The sequence below is a fragment of the Spermophilus citellus genome (genome assembly GCF_964194105.1).
Source record: "Spermophilus citellus genome assembly, chromosome: 8".
NCBI classification, from domain to species: domain Eukaryota; kingdom Metazoa; phylum Chordata; class Mammalia; order Rodentia; family Sciuridae; genus Spermophilus; species Spermophilus citellus.
In genome coordinates this window covers 43039430-43058152 of record NC_138189.1, presented here as the reverse complement: position 1 = coordinate 43058152, position 18723 = coordinate 43039430, and the positions used below count along the sequence as shown (strand labels likewise).

Sequence of the window (18723 nt, the reverse complement as noted above, 5' to 3'; positions counted from 1 at the left end):
AGTATGAAATTTCTGCTTCAGTCATGATAAACCTCCTCACTGTCCTACACAGGCACATTTCCCCCATCTTTGCACATTTTGCTCTCACATCTCCTAGATGCCCTTCCTCTTATGTCTTGTTTATTTAATTCCACTAATTATTTAAAACTGAATTGAAGTCTATTATTTTCTATGAAGTTTTCCTACAGCTCTGGTACACAGATTTCCTTCTTTAAATTACTATATATTTAAACTCAATTCAGTCTAACACTTAATTTTTTGCTGACTGTTTTAGGTATGTTTTTTTCCAGTCACATTTAAAGCTTCTTAGAGGTGGCTTGCTTGTTAGGCCCCAGGTGCCTGGCAGAGTGGAATGCTTGCTTAATAAAGAGGCACCTTGTACTTCTTACCAGAATATTTTTACGAGGCAAGTAACTCACCCATCTTCGCACATTTATAAATAAATTTCAGAAAGGAATTTATTTCTGGGGACCCAACATGGCGGCCAGCGAGGAGGCAGCACTTTCAATGCCTCCGCGGTAACGGGATCAGAGAGACCCATTAATACACCTACATGCAAACTGCTGAGAAACTTCTAGCAAAATTCCGCTGAAAGGAGACCTGCCGGGAATTAGGAAGTTTATTGGAGGTGTCAGTTTGTCCCAGAGGAGTGAATCTCGGCAACGCAGAGCAGGGGCACAGTCCCGCCAGCTGCTGCCAAATGGCCGCTGCCCACACGTTGTTGCGAATATAGAAACAGGCACTGCCTGCCTGGGCCCCTGCCAGCCCGGCTCTGTAAACTGCCGCCGGCCGCCGCCAAATGGCCGCTGCCCACACGTTGCAGCGAACGTAGGAACGGGCGCTGCCTGCCTGGGCCCCCGCTGGCCAGGCGCTGTGAACCGCCTCTGGCGGTTCGGAGCTGTAAACGACCACCCCCCCTGCCGGTCAGGCGCTGGAAATGACCCCCCCCTTTGTGTGAACAGCTCCCAACCGGCTCTGCGAAAGGCCCCGCCCACAGGGCGAACAGCCCCGGCCGCCTGGCTCTGTGAACAGCCCCTCCCGCGGGGCGAGCGGACCCCGCCCGCCTGGCTCTGCAAAGAGCCCTGCCCGCTTGGGGGAATCAGGAGTAGCGCGGGACCCGCAGCGCGGAATTCCTGGCTACGCTCCCACCAGTGCTGACAACTGAGGTCTCTTGCACCAGGTTTCGGGGGCGTGGCTACCAAAGGGCAAGCAAATTCGCTGGGGGTTCTCAGCCCCAAGCTCTACAAACTTAGGGTCCGAGGGAATGGCAAACAGGGAAAGTGTGCTCAGTCGTTCATGAAAAAGGGCTCACAGGAGCAGCAGACCTGGTGTGTAGCCAGTTGTGTGGTGAGCGTCCTCTTTTGTTTTGCTTCATTTTGTTTTAAGTTGCCTATCCCTGGAGATGAGTGAGATGGAAGAAAAACCGCTCACATCTGAGGAAAAACTATTTGCGTCTGAGGAACAGATAGGGAGAAAGGACCGATGCACATGTCAGGAGGATAGAAAGGCTATAATGAATTTTTATTGTTCCCTTTTTATTTCATTCTGTCTCGGTTTTGTTTGGTGTTATCTTGTTGGGTTATATTATAGTAGAAATACGGGAACAGAAATTAGTAAAAAACAAACCGAAAGACTGTTAATTGTTAGAGGAAGGAGGCATCCCAGTAAAATCAAGAGCAGTCAGGGCATACGTTGATACAATACAAAAATGTAGCCCATGGCTTTTTAAGGAGGAGTTGTTAAATATATCACAGTGGGACCATCATGGTGAAGATTTAAAAAGAATAGAAAAGAACAGCCCAGGGACTCTGCCAGTTGGCACATTGCCATTGTGGGCGTTGGTATCTGGTTTGCTTAGTCCGAAGCCTTCAGTTCAGACAATGGTAGAGGAAGGAGAAGACATATTGATTCAAGTAAAAGAGAAGGTCTTTCAAACTAGTCAGACAGAGGAAGAAAGTGTAAAGCAGAAAAAGCCATCAGGGGAAAAGTTACAACAGGAGACTGCTAATAACACCTTTCTATCAGAGAGTGTAAGTGTCCAATCAACAGCACCACCTCCATATGCTAGGAAGCTCCCAACCCCCGAAGTTGATATTTGGGATCCTGAGACAGGATCTCAAGTATTAACATGCCCTGTATTTGAGGTAGGAGGGCAGCGAATTTACCAGGGTTTAAATTTCAAAACAGTGAAGGAGCTAAAAGAGGCTGTAACAACCTATGGTCCTCAAGCACCCTTCACTGTAAGCTTGGTCGAATCCATTAACAACTTGAACATGACGCCAGCAGATTGGGCTAATATGTGTAAAGCTGTGCTAAATGGAGGTCAATACCTGTTATGGAAGGTTGCCAATGAGGAATTTTGCAAGGAGATGGCTAAGCAAAATGCAGCAGCTGGTTATCCTCAGAGAAATCTAGATATGTTGTTAGGAAAGGGACCTTATGAGGATCAGCAGCAAACAAATTGCATATGATCCTGGCGTATACTCACAAATTGCTGCAGAGGCGATTAGGGCATGGAAGACTTTACAAGGACATGGAGGTTTACAAGGTCAATTATCTAAGGTAATACAAGGAGCTAATGAACCTTATGCTGAATTTGTAGATAGGCTTATTCAAACAGCTACCAGAATTTTTGGGAATACAGAACAAGCAATGCCATTAATAAAACAACTGGCTTATGACCAAGCGAATCGTTGGTGCAGAGATATCATTAGACCATGGAAACAGGAAGATTTAAACACATATATTAAATTATGTAGAGACATTAATGAACAAGAGCAAGTCATGGCAGCTGCAGTAAAACAAGCTTTATATGCCAGGCCAAGAACATGCTACAATTGTCAACAAACAGGACATTTTAAAAGGAATTGCCCCATAGGAGGAGGGTTTAACAAAACTAGGTATCAAAGGAGTAGAATACCGGGTATTTGCCCACGATGCCGTAAAGGGAGACATTGGGCTAATGAATGCCGTTCTCAAACCACGATAGAGGGTACTCCATTACATTGGGCTAATGAATGCCGTTCTCAAACCACCATAGAGGGTACTCCATTATCAAAAAACGAACAAGGACAAGGTGTTTATCCACAATATCGTGGACAAAGGCATCAGGCTCCGTTGCCAAAAAATGGACAGGGGGCCCCAATGCTCCGGGGCCCCAAACCACAAATATACAGAGCACTGGAGGAACCCAGCAACCCCATCAGGGTAGTGCCCAGGACACACTGTCCATCAGATCCCTCATCAGACAAACCAGAGAGAGCGCAGGGTTGGACATCTGCGCCTCCGCCAGATCAGTACTAACTCCAGAGATGGGAGTTCAAATCATTCCCACAGGGGTAAAAGGACCTCTTCCCAAAGGAACAGTAGGCTTATTATTGGGACACAGCTCTTCTACTCTAAAAAGACTTTTGATAAGTCCTGGGGTAATTGATCCCGATTATGAAGGTGAAATAAAAATTATAGCCAGTTCTCCAAAGGGTATATCAGTAATTTCACCAGGAGACAGAATAGCACAGTTACTAATAATACCAAGCCTACATGATAAATTTTCCAGTCATGCTGTAGAAAGAGCTTCCAAGGGATTAGGCTCCACAGGTGTAGATTGGGCTATGCTTTCTTTAAATTTAGATTCTCACCCCATGCTAAAACTAAATATTCAAGGACATGAATTTAATGGGCTACTGGATACAGGTGCAGACCTTAGCATCATCTCTCGTCAAGAATGGCCAAAACATTGGCCATTACAACAAGCCACTCAAACGCTTCGAGGCCTAGGAGTGGCGATTAATCCCCATAGAAGTGCAATGGTATTAGATTGGAAGGATCCTGAAGGATGTGAAGGAACTATACAGCCATATGTATTGGATCATCTTCCCGTAAATTTATGGGGACGAGATGTCTTAGATCAATTAGGTTTGACATTAACAAATAATATCAATCAAAATGCACCCACTATTATGGCTAGACAAGGTTTTAGGAAAGGAAAAAGATTAGAAAAACAAGAACAAGGTATAGCAGCACCAATACAAATAGATCAAGGAACAGACAGACATGGGTTGGATTTTCACAAAGGGCCACTGACACAATAAAAATTACATGGAAATCAGAAAGACCAGTATGGGTTCCTCAGTGGCCCTTGACTAAAGAAAAGACACAAGTAGCCCATGATCTGGTCAAACAACAATTAGCGGAAGGACATATACAACCTTCTGTATCTCCCCATAATACTCCCATTTTTTGTCATCAAAAAGAAATCTGGTAAATGGAGATTATTGCAAGATTTAAGAGCCATTAATAATGAAATGGTCATTATGGGACCTGCTCAATCGGGGATTCCTCAATTGTCTGCTTTGCCAAAAACTTGGTATGTTTTAGTTATAGATATTAAAGATTGTTTTTTTTCAATTCCAATTCATCCTGAGGATAGTCCACGTTTTGCATTTACTATCCCTGCACTGAATCATGAAGGTCCTGATCAGAGATATGAATGGAAAGTACTCCCTCAAGGGATGGCTAACAGCCCAACTATGTGTCAAATTTATGTTAACAAAGTAATTCAGCCACTTAGAAATCAAAATCCTGAACTACTTCACTATATGGATGATGTATTATTAGCACACAAAGCTAAAAACACATTGCTAGAATGTTATGCCACACTTACAAACTTATTAAAAAATTATAATCTAGAGATAGCAATAGATAAAGTACAATTAAATTTTCCAATTAATTATTTAGGAGTTCTATTATACTCAACCATGGTCCGTCCACCAAAAATTGAAATACGAGTAGATCAACTCAAATCACTTAATGACTTTCAAAAGTTATTAGGAGACATAAATTGGATAAGGCCTTATCTAGGTAGTCCAACAGGAGAATTGGGACCTTTATTTGATATCCTAAAAGGTCCATCAGATCCAAATTCACCCCGAATGTTAACGCCTGAAGCAAGAAAGGCATTAAAAAGCATTGAAACATATATGGAAAATATGCATTTGGATAGAATTGATATAAGGTTGCCTTTATTATACTACCAACAAAAAATATTCCTACAGGAGTATTTTGGCAAGAAGGTCCATTATTATGGATACATTTATCTTATTCTCCTAACACTATTCTTACTAGGTATCCTGAGGCTGTAGGACAATTAATACTCAAAGGAATAAAAACAGCAAAGGGAGTATTTGGAATTTCTCCCAATAAAATTATTACTCCATATACTATGAATCAAATTGATGAATTAGCTAATGAATTAAATACTTGGGCAATAATCATGTGCAAATCTAATGTTTCATTTGATAACCACTTACCATCTAATCCTTTATTGTCTTTTTGGTCATTGCATCCTGTAATTTTTCCAAAAATGACAAGAAAAACACCTATCATGAATGCTTCAAATATATTCACTGATGGGTCAAATAATGGTACAGCAGCAATAGTTACACCTGATCAAACTTTTACATTTTTAGTACCCAAACAATCAGCTCAAAAGGTAGAGCTTAATGCAGTATTACAAGCTTTTGTGATGTTTAAAGATTCTGTATTTAATTTATTTTCTGATAGTCAATATATAGTTAATGCTATAGTATCCCTTGAAGATGCTGGTAGGATTTCCCCTTCTAATACTGTTTTCTCTTTGTTTTCCACTATACAAAGTTTAATCTGGGACAGAAAAGATCTATTCTTTATAGGACATATCAGGGCACATACAGGATTGCCTGGAGCCCTTAGTTTGGGCAATGATTTAGCAGATAAAACTAAACATGACATACATATTTTCTCTACACTAGAAGAAGCTATAAATTTTCATAAAAGGTTCCATGTCAATGCTAATACTTTACAAAAGCGTTTAAAAATAACTAAGGAACAAGCTAGACAAATAATAAAACAATGTCAAAATTGTGTGACCTTTTTACCACAAGTTAATCTTGGAGTCAATCCTAGAGGATTGATACCTAACCATATTTGGCAGATGGACGTCACACATTTGCCAGAATTTGGAAAATTAAAATATCTGCATGTTACAGTTGATACTTCTTCTGGATTTTTGATGGGCTCCCTTCATGCCGGAGAAAAAAACTAAAGATTTTATAGCTCATTGCTTACAAAATTTTGCCACTGTGGGCATTCCAAAACAGTTAAAAACAGATAATGCCCCTGGTTATACTTCTACCTCTTTTAAACAATTCTGCTCATCATTTGGCATTACTCATATAACAGGAATCCCATACAATCCACAGGGACAAGGCATAGTTGAAAGAGGTCATCAAACTATTAAAATGTACTTATTAAAGCTAAAAGACGGAATTGGGAAGGGGTATATATTCCCCAAAGATAAACTTAAAATAACCCTTTTTACTCTAAACTTTTTAAATTTGGATTCATCAGGACTTAGTGCTACAGAAAGGCATATGTGTCCAAAAAATGTACATAAGCCCAAGGTACTTTGGAAAGATATTCTAACAGGACAATGGAAAGGTCCTGACCCAGTAATTGTCTGGAGTCGGGGGTCTGTTTGTGTTTCCACAGGAAGAACAGCAGCCGATTTGGATTCCAGAGAGATTAACCAAGGTCCTGACCCAGTGATTGTCTGGAGTCGGCGGCCTGTTTGTATGTTTCCACAGGAAGAACAGCAGCCGATTTGGATTCCGGAGAGATTAACTAAAGTCCTGACCCAGTGATTGTCTGGAGTCGGGGGCCTGTTTGTGTGTTTCCACAGGGAGAACAGCAGCTGATTTGGATTCCAGAGAGATTAACTAAAGCTATTTCTACAGACCAAAAAGAAGATGATTTGGCTCAAATCCATAACAGCTGATATCCAAAACTCCAATCTGGCTATCCTTACATCTGCGACAGAACCAGGATGCTTTTTTCAATATCTATTTTATTATTGCCCTTTCCCATATCATGAAGTTCTATTTTGTTTTTTGAGCTCATACAGACCTAGGTTAAGTTTTGCTGATCAGTTCTATTTTTTTTTTTTTTTTGACTATAGAGTTTTTAAACATTGCAATGGAGGTTTCAGCTGTAAAAAGTTATAAGGCCTTTACTATTATGTTATGCGTTGTATGTATTATATTATGTGTGCACACTTGTATGTATGTCCATATATCATATATGATGAGCGCTCATGAAAAAATGGATCCAAATATTTTTTTTTTATTCACGTGATTTAAATGGTTTAATTTAAATTAGGTAAATAACTCTTAAGGACTGTTTTAATATGTAAACAAAAAAGGAGGTTAACAGATCTGTTTGTTTACTTTCACCTTTCCTTTTCATTATATTTAATAATTCTCTTCAAGATAATGTAAATTGTTAAGAAAATTGTTCTCTTTTAGTGCCTTCTGGAATGTTACACAATTTTTTCTTTAGCCATTATTGCCAGAATTCCTATCTTCATCCCAGTGCCGGTGAAGACAAAGATAAAACTAATCTACAGTTTCTGCAATAGCCATCACTGAACTGCTTGCAGAACTTGCCTAAACTATGTGTCACTTGTATGCATTGTGAACTCACTTGTATGCATTGTGAATTATCTGTTGGTGCAGCGACTTGTGGTAATGTTGGGGTATTTTTGCTGATGATGTTATCGGTGGTATTTTTCCAACAAGAGCCGTCAATTGGCTTGGTGTATCTTCCTCCCTTCTGCTTGTCATGACAAAGACCTCTCCACATGGGCTGGGGATGTGGCTCAAGCAGTAGCGCGCTCGCCTGGCATGCGTGCGGCCCGGGTTCGATCCTCAGCACCATATACCAACAAAGATGTTGTGTCCGCCAAGAACTAAAAAATAAATATTAAAAATTCTCTCTCTCTCTCTCCTCTCTCTCTCTTTTAAAAAAAAAAAAAAAAAAAAAAAAAGACCTCTCCACAGGTGTGGCTGTATACTGGACCGGTAGTCAATGACAGGTAAGATCCAATTACAATGGTACCAACCTAAGACAGGAGGCTGATGCCCTGAGGTCAGTCATCCGAAGACGTTTAAGGACCATATGTAGTATTGGACAACCTAAGGCAGGCACGGTCCCTAAGCCACATGCTTGTTGTTTAAACAGAGAGGGGGAGATGTTGAGAGCCACAGCCAAAGGGGCCCCAACAAACTTCCAGCTGCCAGAAAACTTCCAGCTGCCGGCTGATGATTGGTTCACAGCGACCCCAGCAACATCTAGCTGATTGGCTCCTCTGCAGTGATGTTCATTGGGCTGTTTCCCCGCGCTTCAGACTGCAAAGCTGATGATTGGCTCATAGCGGCCCCAGCAACACCTAGCTGATTGGCTCCTCTGCGGTGATGTTCATTGGGCTGTTTCCCTGCCCTTTCAGACCACGGAGCTACTCATTGGGGGACTGCTTTGGATCCGCCCACGCGACCCATCCAATCGGCCTCAAGAGCAGGAGGATTGTGGGAGGAGGTGGAGGCTTGTGTGGGTGAGAGGCTTGTGGGAAGCGGGTGGTGGCAGTTGGGCTCTGAGGGTTTTTTCCTGAGGAGCTGTTTTGTTTGGTGTTTGTAGTTCTAAAAATAAAGTTCGTTTCTTTTGACAAGTGGCTCCTGAATTGTGCCCAGCCAGACTGCGGCAGAGCGGGGCCTGGCTTGAGGAAAAGTGGGGAAGTGACTAGACACAAAAGAAGACCCTAGGCACTCAGGAGCGGAGACCCGCCCAGTCCGGGAGGAAGAGCTGCTGCACCGTGATTGGTTCCCGCCTACTGAGAGGAGAAACTTGGCCCGGTGGGCATAGCTCCACCTACTGGAAGAGAAGTTAATCGAACTCTAAGACTGCATTTATAATTTTTTTTTTGTTGTTGCTGTTTTTTTAAATTTTTTTTAATCCATTTTATTTTATTTTTCTTAATTTCAATTTTCATTTTTATTATTATTATTTTTTTAAAATTCTTTTTAATTTTCTATTTTTTTCCTTCTTTTCTTCTGTCTTGACATTTCTTTTCAATTTTCTTATTCCCCCTTCCTTGAATTCTACCTGCTTACTCTCATTCTCTTTAGTGACTTCTTCCCTCCCTTCTAATACCTTTCCTCCCAAGCATCAAATAAATTTATAGGAGTAAACAGTAACTCATCAGTCAAACAGAACAAGAAGCAACATGAGCAGCATGAAAAAGCAAGGAAGAAAAGGAGTGCAAACAATGCAGAACAGCCTAAATGTTCAGGAGGATATAGAGTCACCAGAAAAATGGTCATATAAAGAACTCAAGGAACACATTAGACAGATGGAATGGAACCTTAAAGAGGATACGAGACAGCAAATTTAAGTAGCGAAAGAACACATTGAGAATGAATTACATAAACAGATAAAAGAAGAAGTTAAGCATGTTTATCAGGAGATAGAGATTATAAAAAATAATCAAACAATAATCTTAGAAATGAAGGAAATTATAAACCAAATTAAAAACGCAAATGAGAGTATCACTAATAGAGTGGAGTAAGTAGAAGCCAGAACGTCAGATAATGAAGACAAAATATATCATCTTGAAAAGAGTCTAGCCAACTCAGATAGGCTGGTTAAAAATCACGAGAGAAACATCCAAGAGATATGTGATAACATAAAAAAACCAAATTTAAGAGTCATTGGGATACAGGAAGGGACAGAGATTCAAACAAAGGGAATGAGTAACCTGCTAAATGAAATAATTACAGAAAACTTTCCAGAAAGAAAAAAGGAAACAGATATACAAATTGTAGATGCATACAGGACACCAAGCATACAAAATCACAATAGACCAACGCCAAGACACATTGTTATGAAGATATCCAATATACAGCACAAAGAGAAAATATTAAAATCTACAAGAGAAAGGAGGCAGATTACATTCAGGGGTAAACCAATAAGGTTAACAACGGAGTTTTCATCATAGACGCTGAAAGCGAGAAGATCCTGGAACAATGTATTTCAAACACTGAAAGACAATTGATTCCAACCAAGAATACTGTAACTAGCAAAATTAAGCTTCAGGTACAACAACGAAATAAAAATCTTTCATGATAAAAAAAAGCTAAAAGAATTTGTAGCCAGAAAACCAGCATTGCAAAGCATCTTGAGCAAAACACTACACGAGGAAGAAATGAAAAACAATAACCAAAGCCAACAGTGGGAAGTACCTCAGTAAAGATAGATGGTGGGGGGAAAGCTAAGCATGGAGAAACAAACTAAATTTAAAAAAAAAAAGAGATAAATAATCAAACATGGCTGGAAGTACAAAACATACATCAATAGTAACTCTAAACGTTAATGGTTTAAACTCTCCAATAAAGCGACATAGGCTGTTAACATGGATTAAAAAAACAAATCCAACAATATGCTGCCTCCAGGAGACACATCTGACTGGAAAAGACGTACACAGGCTGAAGGTGAAAGGTTGGGATAAAATATACCATGTACTCGGTCCTCGCAAGCAAGCAGGGGTGGCCATCCTTATATCGAATAAAATTGACTTCAAGACTAAGTTAATCCAAAGGGATAAGGAAGGACATTATATACTGTTAAAAGGAACCATTCTCCAACAAGATATAACAATTATCAATATTTATGCACCAAATAATGGTGCTGCGACATTCATAAAACAAATTCTCCTCAAGTTCAAGAATCAAATAGACCACAACACAATAATTATGGGTGACTTCAACACACCTCTCTCACCATTGGACAGATCCTCCAAACAAAAGTTGAATAAAGAAACTATAGAACTCATTATCACAATTAATAAATAACCTAGACTTAACTGACATATATAGAATATATCAACCATCTTCAAGTGGATACACCTTTTTCTCAGCAGCACATGGATCCTTCTCAAAAACAGACCATATATTATGCCATAGGGCAACCCTCAGTAAATATAAAGGGGTGGAGATAATACCATGCATTTTATCTGATCATAGTGGAATGAAACTGGAAATCAATGATAAAAGAAGGAAGGGAAAATCCTATATCACATGGAAAATGAACAATGTTACTGAATGATCAAGGGGTTAAGAAGACATAAAGGAGGAAATCAAAAAATTCTTAGAGATAAATGAAAATACAGACACAACATATTGGAATCTATGGGACACAATGAAAGCAGTTTTAAGAGGGAAATTCATCACCTGGAAATTCATCATCAAAAAAAGGAAAAACCAACAAATAAATGAGCTCACACTTCATCTCAAAGCCCTAGAAAAGGAAGAACAAAACAACAGCAAATGCAGCAGAAGGCAAGAAATAATTAAAATCAGAGCAGAAATCAACGAAATTGAAACAAAAGAAACTATTGAAAAAATTAACAAAACTAAAAGTTGGTTCTTCGAAAAAATAAGATTGACAGACCCTTAGCCATGCTAACGAAGAGAAGAAGAGAGAGAACTCAAATTACTAACATACGGGATGAAAAAGGCAATATCACAACAGATGCTACAGAAATACAGAAGACAATTAGAAATTATTTTGAAAACGTATATTCCAATAAAATAGAAGATAGTGAAGACATCGATAAATTTCTTAAGTCATATGATTTGCCCAGACTGAGTCAGGAGGATACACACAATTTGAACAGACCAATATCAATGGAAGAAATAGAAGAAGCAATCAAAAGACTACCAACCAAGAAAAGCCCAGGACCGGATGGGTATACAGCGGAGTTTTACAAAACCTTTAAAGAAGAATTAATACCAATACTTTTCAAGTTATTTCAGGAAACAGAAAAAGAGGGAGACCTTCCAAATTCATTCTAGGAGGCCAACATAACCCTGATTCCGAAACCAGACAAAGACACCTCAAAGAAAGAAAACTACAGACCAATATCTCTGATGAACCTAGATGCAAAAATCCTCAATAAAATTCTGGTGAATCGGATACAAAGGCACATCAAAAAAATTGTGCACCATGATCAAGTAGGATTCATCCCTGGGATGCAAGGATGGTTCAATATACGGAAATCAATAAATGTTATTCACCATATCAATAGACTTAAATATAAGACCCATATGATCATCTCAATAGACGCAGAAAAAGCATTCGACAAAGTACAGTATCCCTTTATGTTCAAAACATTAGAAAAACTAGGGATAACAGGAACTTACCTCAACATTGTAAAAGCTATCTATGCTAAGCCTCAGGCTAGCATCATTCTAAATGGAGAAAAATTGAAGGCATTCCCTCTAAAATCCGGAACAAGACAGGGATGCCCTCTATCACCACTTCTATTCAATATAGTTCTCGAAACACTGGCCAGAGCAATTAGACAGACAAAAGAAATTAAAGGCATAAAAATTGGAAAAGAAGAACTTAAATTATCACTATTTGCGGATGACATGATTCTATACCTAGAAGACCCAAAGGGTCTACAAAAAAACTACTAGAACTAATAAATGAATTCAGCAAAGTGGCAGGATATAAAATCAACACGCATAAATCAAAGGCATTTCTGTATATCAGCAACAAAACTTCTGAAACGGAAATGAGGAAAAACACTCCATTCACAATATCCTCAAAAAAAATAAAATACTTGGGAATCAACCTAAGAAAAGAGGTGAAAGATTTATACAATGAAAACTACAGAACCCTAAAGAGAGAAGTAGAAGATCTTAGAAGATGGAAAAATATACCCTGTTCATGGATAGGCAGAACCAACATCATCAAAATGGCGATATTACCAAAAGTTCTCTATAGGTTTAATTCAATGCCAATCAAAATCCCAATGGCATTTCTTGTAGAAATAGATAAAGCAATCGTGAAATTCATATGGAAAAATAAAAGACCCAGAATAGCAAAAGCAATACTAAGCAGGAAGTGTGAATCAGGCGGTATAGCGATACCAGATTTCAAAGTATATTACAGAGCAATAGTAACAAAAACAGCATGGTACTGGTACCAAAACAGGCGGGTGGACCAATGGTACAGAACAGAGGACACAGAGACTAATCCACAAAGTTACAACTATCTTATATTTGATAAAGGGGCTAAAAGCATGCAATGGAGGAAGGATAGCATCTTCAACAAATGGTGTTGGGAAAACTGGAAATCCATATGCAACAAATTGAAACTGAATCCTCTCCTCTCACCATGCACAAAAGTTAACTCAAAATGGATCAAGGACCTTGATATCAAATCAGAGACTCTGCATCTGATAGAAGAAAAAGTTGGCTCCGATCTACAGATTGTAGGGTCGGGCTCCAAATTCCTTAATAGGACACCCATAGCACAAGAGTTAATAACAAGAATCAACAAATGGGACTTACTTAAACTAAAAAGTTTTTTCACAGCAAGAGAAACAATAAGAGAGGTAAATAGGGAGCCTACATCATGGGAACAAACTTTTACTCCTCACACTTCAGATAGAGCCCTAATATCCAGAGTATACAAAGAACTCAAAAAATTAGACAACAAGATAACAAATAACCCAATCAACAAATGGGCCAAGGACCTAAACAGACACTTCTCAGAGGAGGACATACAATCAATCAACAAGTACATGAAAAAATGCTCACCATCTCTAGCAGTCAGAGAAATGCAAATCAAAACCACCCTAAGATACCATCTTACTCCAGTAAGATTGGCAGCCATTATGAAGTCAAACAACAACAAGTGCTGGAGAGGATGTGGGGAAAAGGGTACTCTTGTACATTGCTGGTGGGACTGCAAATTGGTTCGGCCACTTTGGAAAGCAGTATGGAGATTCCTGGGAAAGCTGGGAATGGAACCACCATTTGACCCAGCTATTGCCCTTCTCGGACTATTCCCTGAAGACCTTAAAAGAGCGTACTACAGGGATACTGCCACATCAATGTTCATAGCAGCACAATTCACAATAGCAAGACTGTGGAACCAACCCAGATGCCCTTCAATGGATGAATGGATTAAAAAATGTGGCATCTATACACCATGGAGTATTACGCAGCACTAAAAAATGACAAAATCATGGAATTCGCAGGGAAATGTATGGCACTAGAGCAGATTATGCTTAGTGAAGCTAGCCAATCCCTAAAAAACAAATACCAAATGTCTTCTTTGATATAATGAGAGCAACTAAGAACAGAGCAGGGAGGAAGAGCAGGAAGAAAAGATTAACATTAAGCAGAGACATGAAGTGGGAGGGAAAGGGAGAGAAAAGGGGAATTGCATGGAAATGGAGGGAGACCCTCATTGTTATACAAAATTACATATAAGAGGTTGTGAGGGGAATAGGAAAATAAACAAGGAGAGAAATGAATTACAGTAGATGGGGTAGAGAGAGAAGATAGGAGGGGAGGGGAGGGGGGATAGTAGAGGATAGGAAAGGTAGCAGAATACAAAAGTTACTAGTATGGCATTATGTAAAAATGTGGATGTGTAACTGATATGATTCTGCAACCTGTGCTTGGGGTAAAATTGGGAGTTCATAACTCAGTTGATGCCTATGTATGAAATATGATATGTCAAGAGCTTTGTAATGTTTTGAACAACCAATAAAAAAAAAAAACAGAAAGGAGTTTATTTCTTTCATGAAGAAATTAAATTACAGCATTTAACTAAACTGAATGATGCTTTAGGCTACCGTGTGCCTTACTACTATTTTATAATAAAGTTTGAAAAGGAGCTCTTCTTTATCCAAGTAAATAAAATTACTGCTATCCCTGGTTAATGAGCACTCAACAATTCAATTATTTTCTGCTTTTTTTTTTTTTTTTGGTATCAGGTATTGAACCCAGGGATTGAGCCACATCTCAGCACTTCTTAAATATTTTATTTACAGACAGGGTCTTACTGAGTTGCTAAGTGCCTTGCTAAGTTGCTACGCCTGGCTTTGAACTCATAATCCTCCTGTCTCAGTCTCCCAAGCTGCTGAGATTACAGGTGTGTGACTATGTGCCTGGCTATTTTCTTCTTTGCTAAGAACATACTTTAGTATTTCAAACTTGGGGAAGTAAACATATAACATTTTGATTCTAAAAAATTACATTGTATACTCAGTGAGTAACTGACATAAAATTCGTACCTTTGTTAGTCCCTCATATTTTCCATAATCTGTACTCTTTAGCCACTCCATCAGCTTGGCATATCGAAGCAAGTCTCTATGAAATGGATGATGATTGGGTAAAGTCAGTTCAATAGAGTGCTGAGCAAGAGTTGAACTCTGATCATGACCCTGGCATGAACAAATAAAAATAAACATCAGTGACAGTTCAAAGAAACATTTTTAAAATTGAAAATTCTGAATAATGACCAAATGTGGCCAAGTAAAACAAATAGATCACAGAAAAACAGAAACCAAGTACTTACTAGTGTACTTTTATCATCCTGTGTTCTACAACTGAACATCACCAACATAAAATAATGATAAACATGCAAAAATGTTACTGACAAACAAACCATTCATTCCATTTTTTAAAGAAGTTGAGAATGAATTAATTTTAATCAAGCTGTCTCTCTCACACTGTATGTTTACTAAGCAAATTAACTTCTTCATATAGACTGCATTAAGTAAATCACCAAGTAGGGAAGTTGGACAAAAAAGTAAAAAAACAAACAAGCAAACAAACAAAAAACCCTGAACTGTCCACACTTATATCATTCCCATTAGAGTCCATAATATTTAAAACAATAGATAAAAACAAATAAGATGCAGAATTATATAATTCTTAATAACATGGCAGAAAAGCATCACAAAACTGGATGAATCAATTGAAAAGGGCAACAGAAGTTCACAGTTTTCAAAGATGTTATATATAAGGTATATTATATACATCTACAATCCCTTTCTGTAATTCTAAAATCCAAAATTCAGTTTAAGTATGTTGAGAAAAAATATTTTGATGATAAAACTTGACCTGAATTAACATAGGATTAGTTATAGTATTTAAAGTGGCCATTCATATTTTTTGACTACAGAATTATATGCTTGATGGAATGGTTATACAACATAATATACAGTATGTTACCATATCACTTTTTACAAAATCTGAAAAATTCTAAAAACTGATTCCAAAAGGTTTGCATAAGGAAAAATAAACCTGTATGGATATTCTTTTCTGGATGGTTAAAATAATAACATCTTCCAACAGATCACTTATGTCTAAGAGCTATAGGGTTGAAAATGGCATAATTCTCTAAATTTGGAATATTTGAACACCTACATCTTTTCTGTGAAGTAAAAGATAACAATAAACAAAATTAATAAATAATATTCAGGTATTATCATTAAACTATACTTTTATCTCTATAGTTGCCAAACAAGGTCAGTATAAACATTGTTTTACAGAAAAGTTTTTTTTTTAAATATATTTAGTTGTTAATGAACCTTTATTTAAGTAATTTATTTATATGTGGTCCTGAGAATCAAACCCAGTGCCTCACACATGTCAAGCAAGTGCTCTCCACTGATCTACAACTCTAACCCTACAGGAAAGTTTTTTAATAGCTAATTCAAAAGGATGATCAAGATTCTACAGAATTTTTCTTAGTGACTCAAGGATCATTAATGTTCTTCTACAACTGTTTATTCAATCTATTAACATTAAATTATACTAGTTGGAGTCATAATTTTCTTTCCTGTAAATAGAAGAATTAATTAACATCTGAAAAGGATTTTACAGTTTACAAAGCTCTTTCACATATATTATTATTCCAAGTTTTCTCAGTATTTTCACATTATGATCATCTGAAAAATTCACTTCTAATATGAATATAATTGCCTTCAAATCATTACTACTTAAATAGACTAGTGTTCACAAAAAGAGGATAGTTCCAAAATAACTATGGAAAATAAAAAAATAAATCATAACATATAGAAACTACACATGTAAAACTCTGATGTGTAAATAATTTTATTTTTTGTATATTTACAAAGTTAAAGACATTCTTTAAATTTTCTTACTATAACTAATAATAAATTAGTAATAATTTATTGATTGCCCACTACCTTGCTAGGTTATCTATATGAAAATCTTGCAATGTATTTTTCTTCCCATTTATTTTTCTATTTCCATTTGATTTTATGTTTTGCAATTCTGGTGATTAGACCAAGGGCCTTATGTATGGTAGGCAAGAGTTCTACTACTGAGCTACCCCCATTGCCCTATCCTTATTAAAAAATGCTAAAACTCTTTTACATATCATATTTTAAAACTAATCTAAGCCATACATTTTAATAAAAACTCTGTGAATTATAAATTTTCAGTAGTATACATATTACTAAAATTTGTCATTGAACACGATACTATAGCCAAGCACCATTCTAAGTGTTGAACATAATAAACATATGCATCCTTATAATACCTATGAGACAGAAATACTTATAACCATCACTAACATAAGACAATGAAAGCAGCACAAAGAGCTTAACTTGTTCCAGACTCACTTAGCTGTGAGGTAGTGGTGTCATGATTTGGAACCCAGGAAGTCTGGCTCTATTGACTGTACTCTTACGCACTTTGCTGTATTTACTTCCTATTGAATGATAAATTCAAATCAAATTTTGAGTAAATTTTCAAGATTTGGGAACTTTTTTTTGTTTGTTTGACCTGTTTATTTTTATTTTCTTCCTTCCTTCATTTCTGGGGATTGAACCTAGGGGTGCTGTACTACTGAGCTACATCCCCAGTCTTTTTTATTTTTAAAAATTTTGATATAGGGTTTTACTAAGTTGCCCATGCTGACTTGAACTTGTGATGATTCTGCTTCAGCCTTCTGAGCAGTTCAATCATAATTCTTTCTAAGCTTTGAACCTAAGATCATCAGTTGGTTGTTTTGAAAAATGTGCTTAATGAACAGCTGGGTGTGGTGGCACATAGCTGTAATCCCAGCGTATTGGGAAGCTAAGACAGGAAGATCACAAGTTCAAAGCCAGCCTCAGCAATGGCAAGGCACTAAGCAACTCAGTGAGAGACCCTGTCTCAAAACAAATACAAAATAGGGCTGGGGATGTGGCTCAGGGGTCAAGTGCCTCTGAGTTCAATCCCTGGTCTCCCCCCAAAAAAGAAAGGAAAAATATGTGCTTGATAAAACAATTTTTATGAAATCTGATTGAATATTGGTGATCTATAACACATCTATAACACACGAGGCAAGCACTTTATCAACTGAGCTATATCCCCATCCCTATTACACATTTTTCTAAAAAAAAAAAAGTTTCAATAAATAGACATTGAAAGAAAAAATTTTAAACTTAAGTAAATAGCAAAAAATTACAACATCAATTTTTTTATTGGTTGTTCTTTTAGTTCAGTGTATTTTAGTTAACTTTCATTTCCTCTAAGGTATCTGCATAATCAGTCTCATCATGTTGCTAAAGGCAAAGATATAGAATCATAAGGTCTCTGAAAACCAAGCATGTATGTGTGTGAGTGGGAGTAGAACAGTTATGCTTTCAAATCTTTCAAAATCCATCCCAAGGATTTTCAAAAAGACATATTCTCCTGAATTTCATTAGCCTTAATTTCACTGCCGGCTTTTAGAAAAATAATTTCTGTAACTGGTCTAATTCACCTTTCTAAATACTCAGATCTCTAGTATGCATAACAATTATGGGTAAGAGTCTGTAATTTTAATGGAAGCTGAGTTCATAATATTTAAAACATGTTAAAGAAGCTAGATATCCGTTGAAAACATTACTCATAGTAGGAAGTGAATATGACATAAAGATGCCTTTCGAGTTTCATTAGAGTGTAGTTTTGTGAGAGTATTAATAGGAAAGCTGTATCACAAACAGCATGCTCTGGATCAGTGATTCCCAAATGCAAGATGTTTTTATTAGCCTAA

At 37.5% G+C, this 18723-nt stretch overlaps 1 protein-coding gene across 4 annotated transcripts in view; it reads right to left on the bottom strand.

The window, feature by feature from the left end:
- The window catches only part of EXOC1 (exocyst complex component 1), a 66003-nt gene that overhangs the window by 26591 nt on the left and 20689 nt on the right, over positions 1 to 18723 (bottom strand). For all 4 annotated transcript variants that reach the window (XM_081303352.1, XM_081303354.1, XM_081303353.1 and 1 more), the window contains one exon: positions 14963 to 15112. In XM_081303352.1, coding sequence (XP_081159478.1) covers positions 14963 to 15112 — 150 coding nt within the window. The remainder of the gene's footprint in view (positions 1 to 14962; positions 15113 to 18723) is intronic.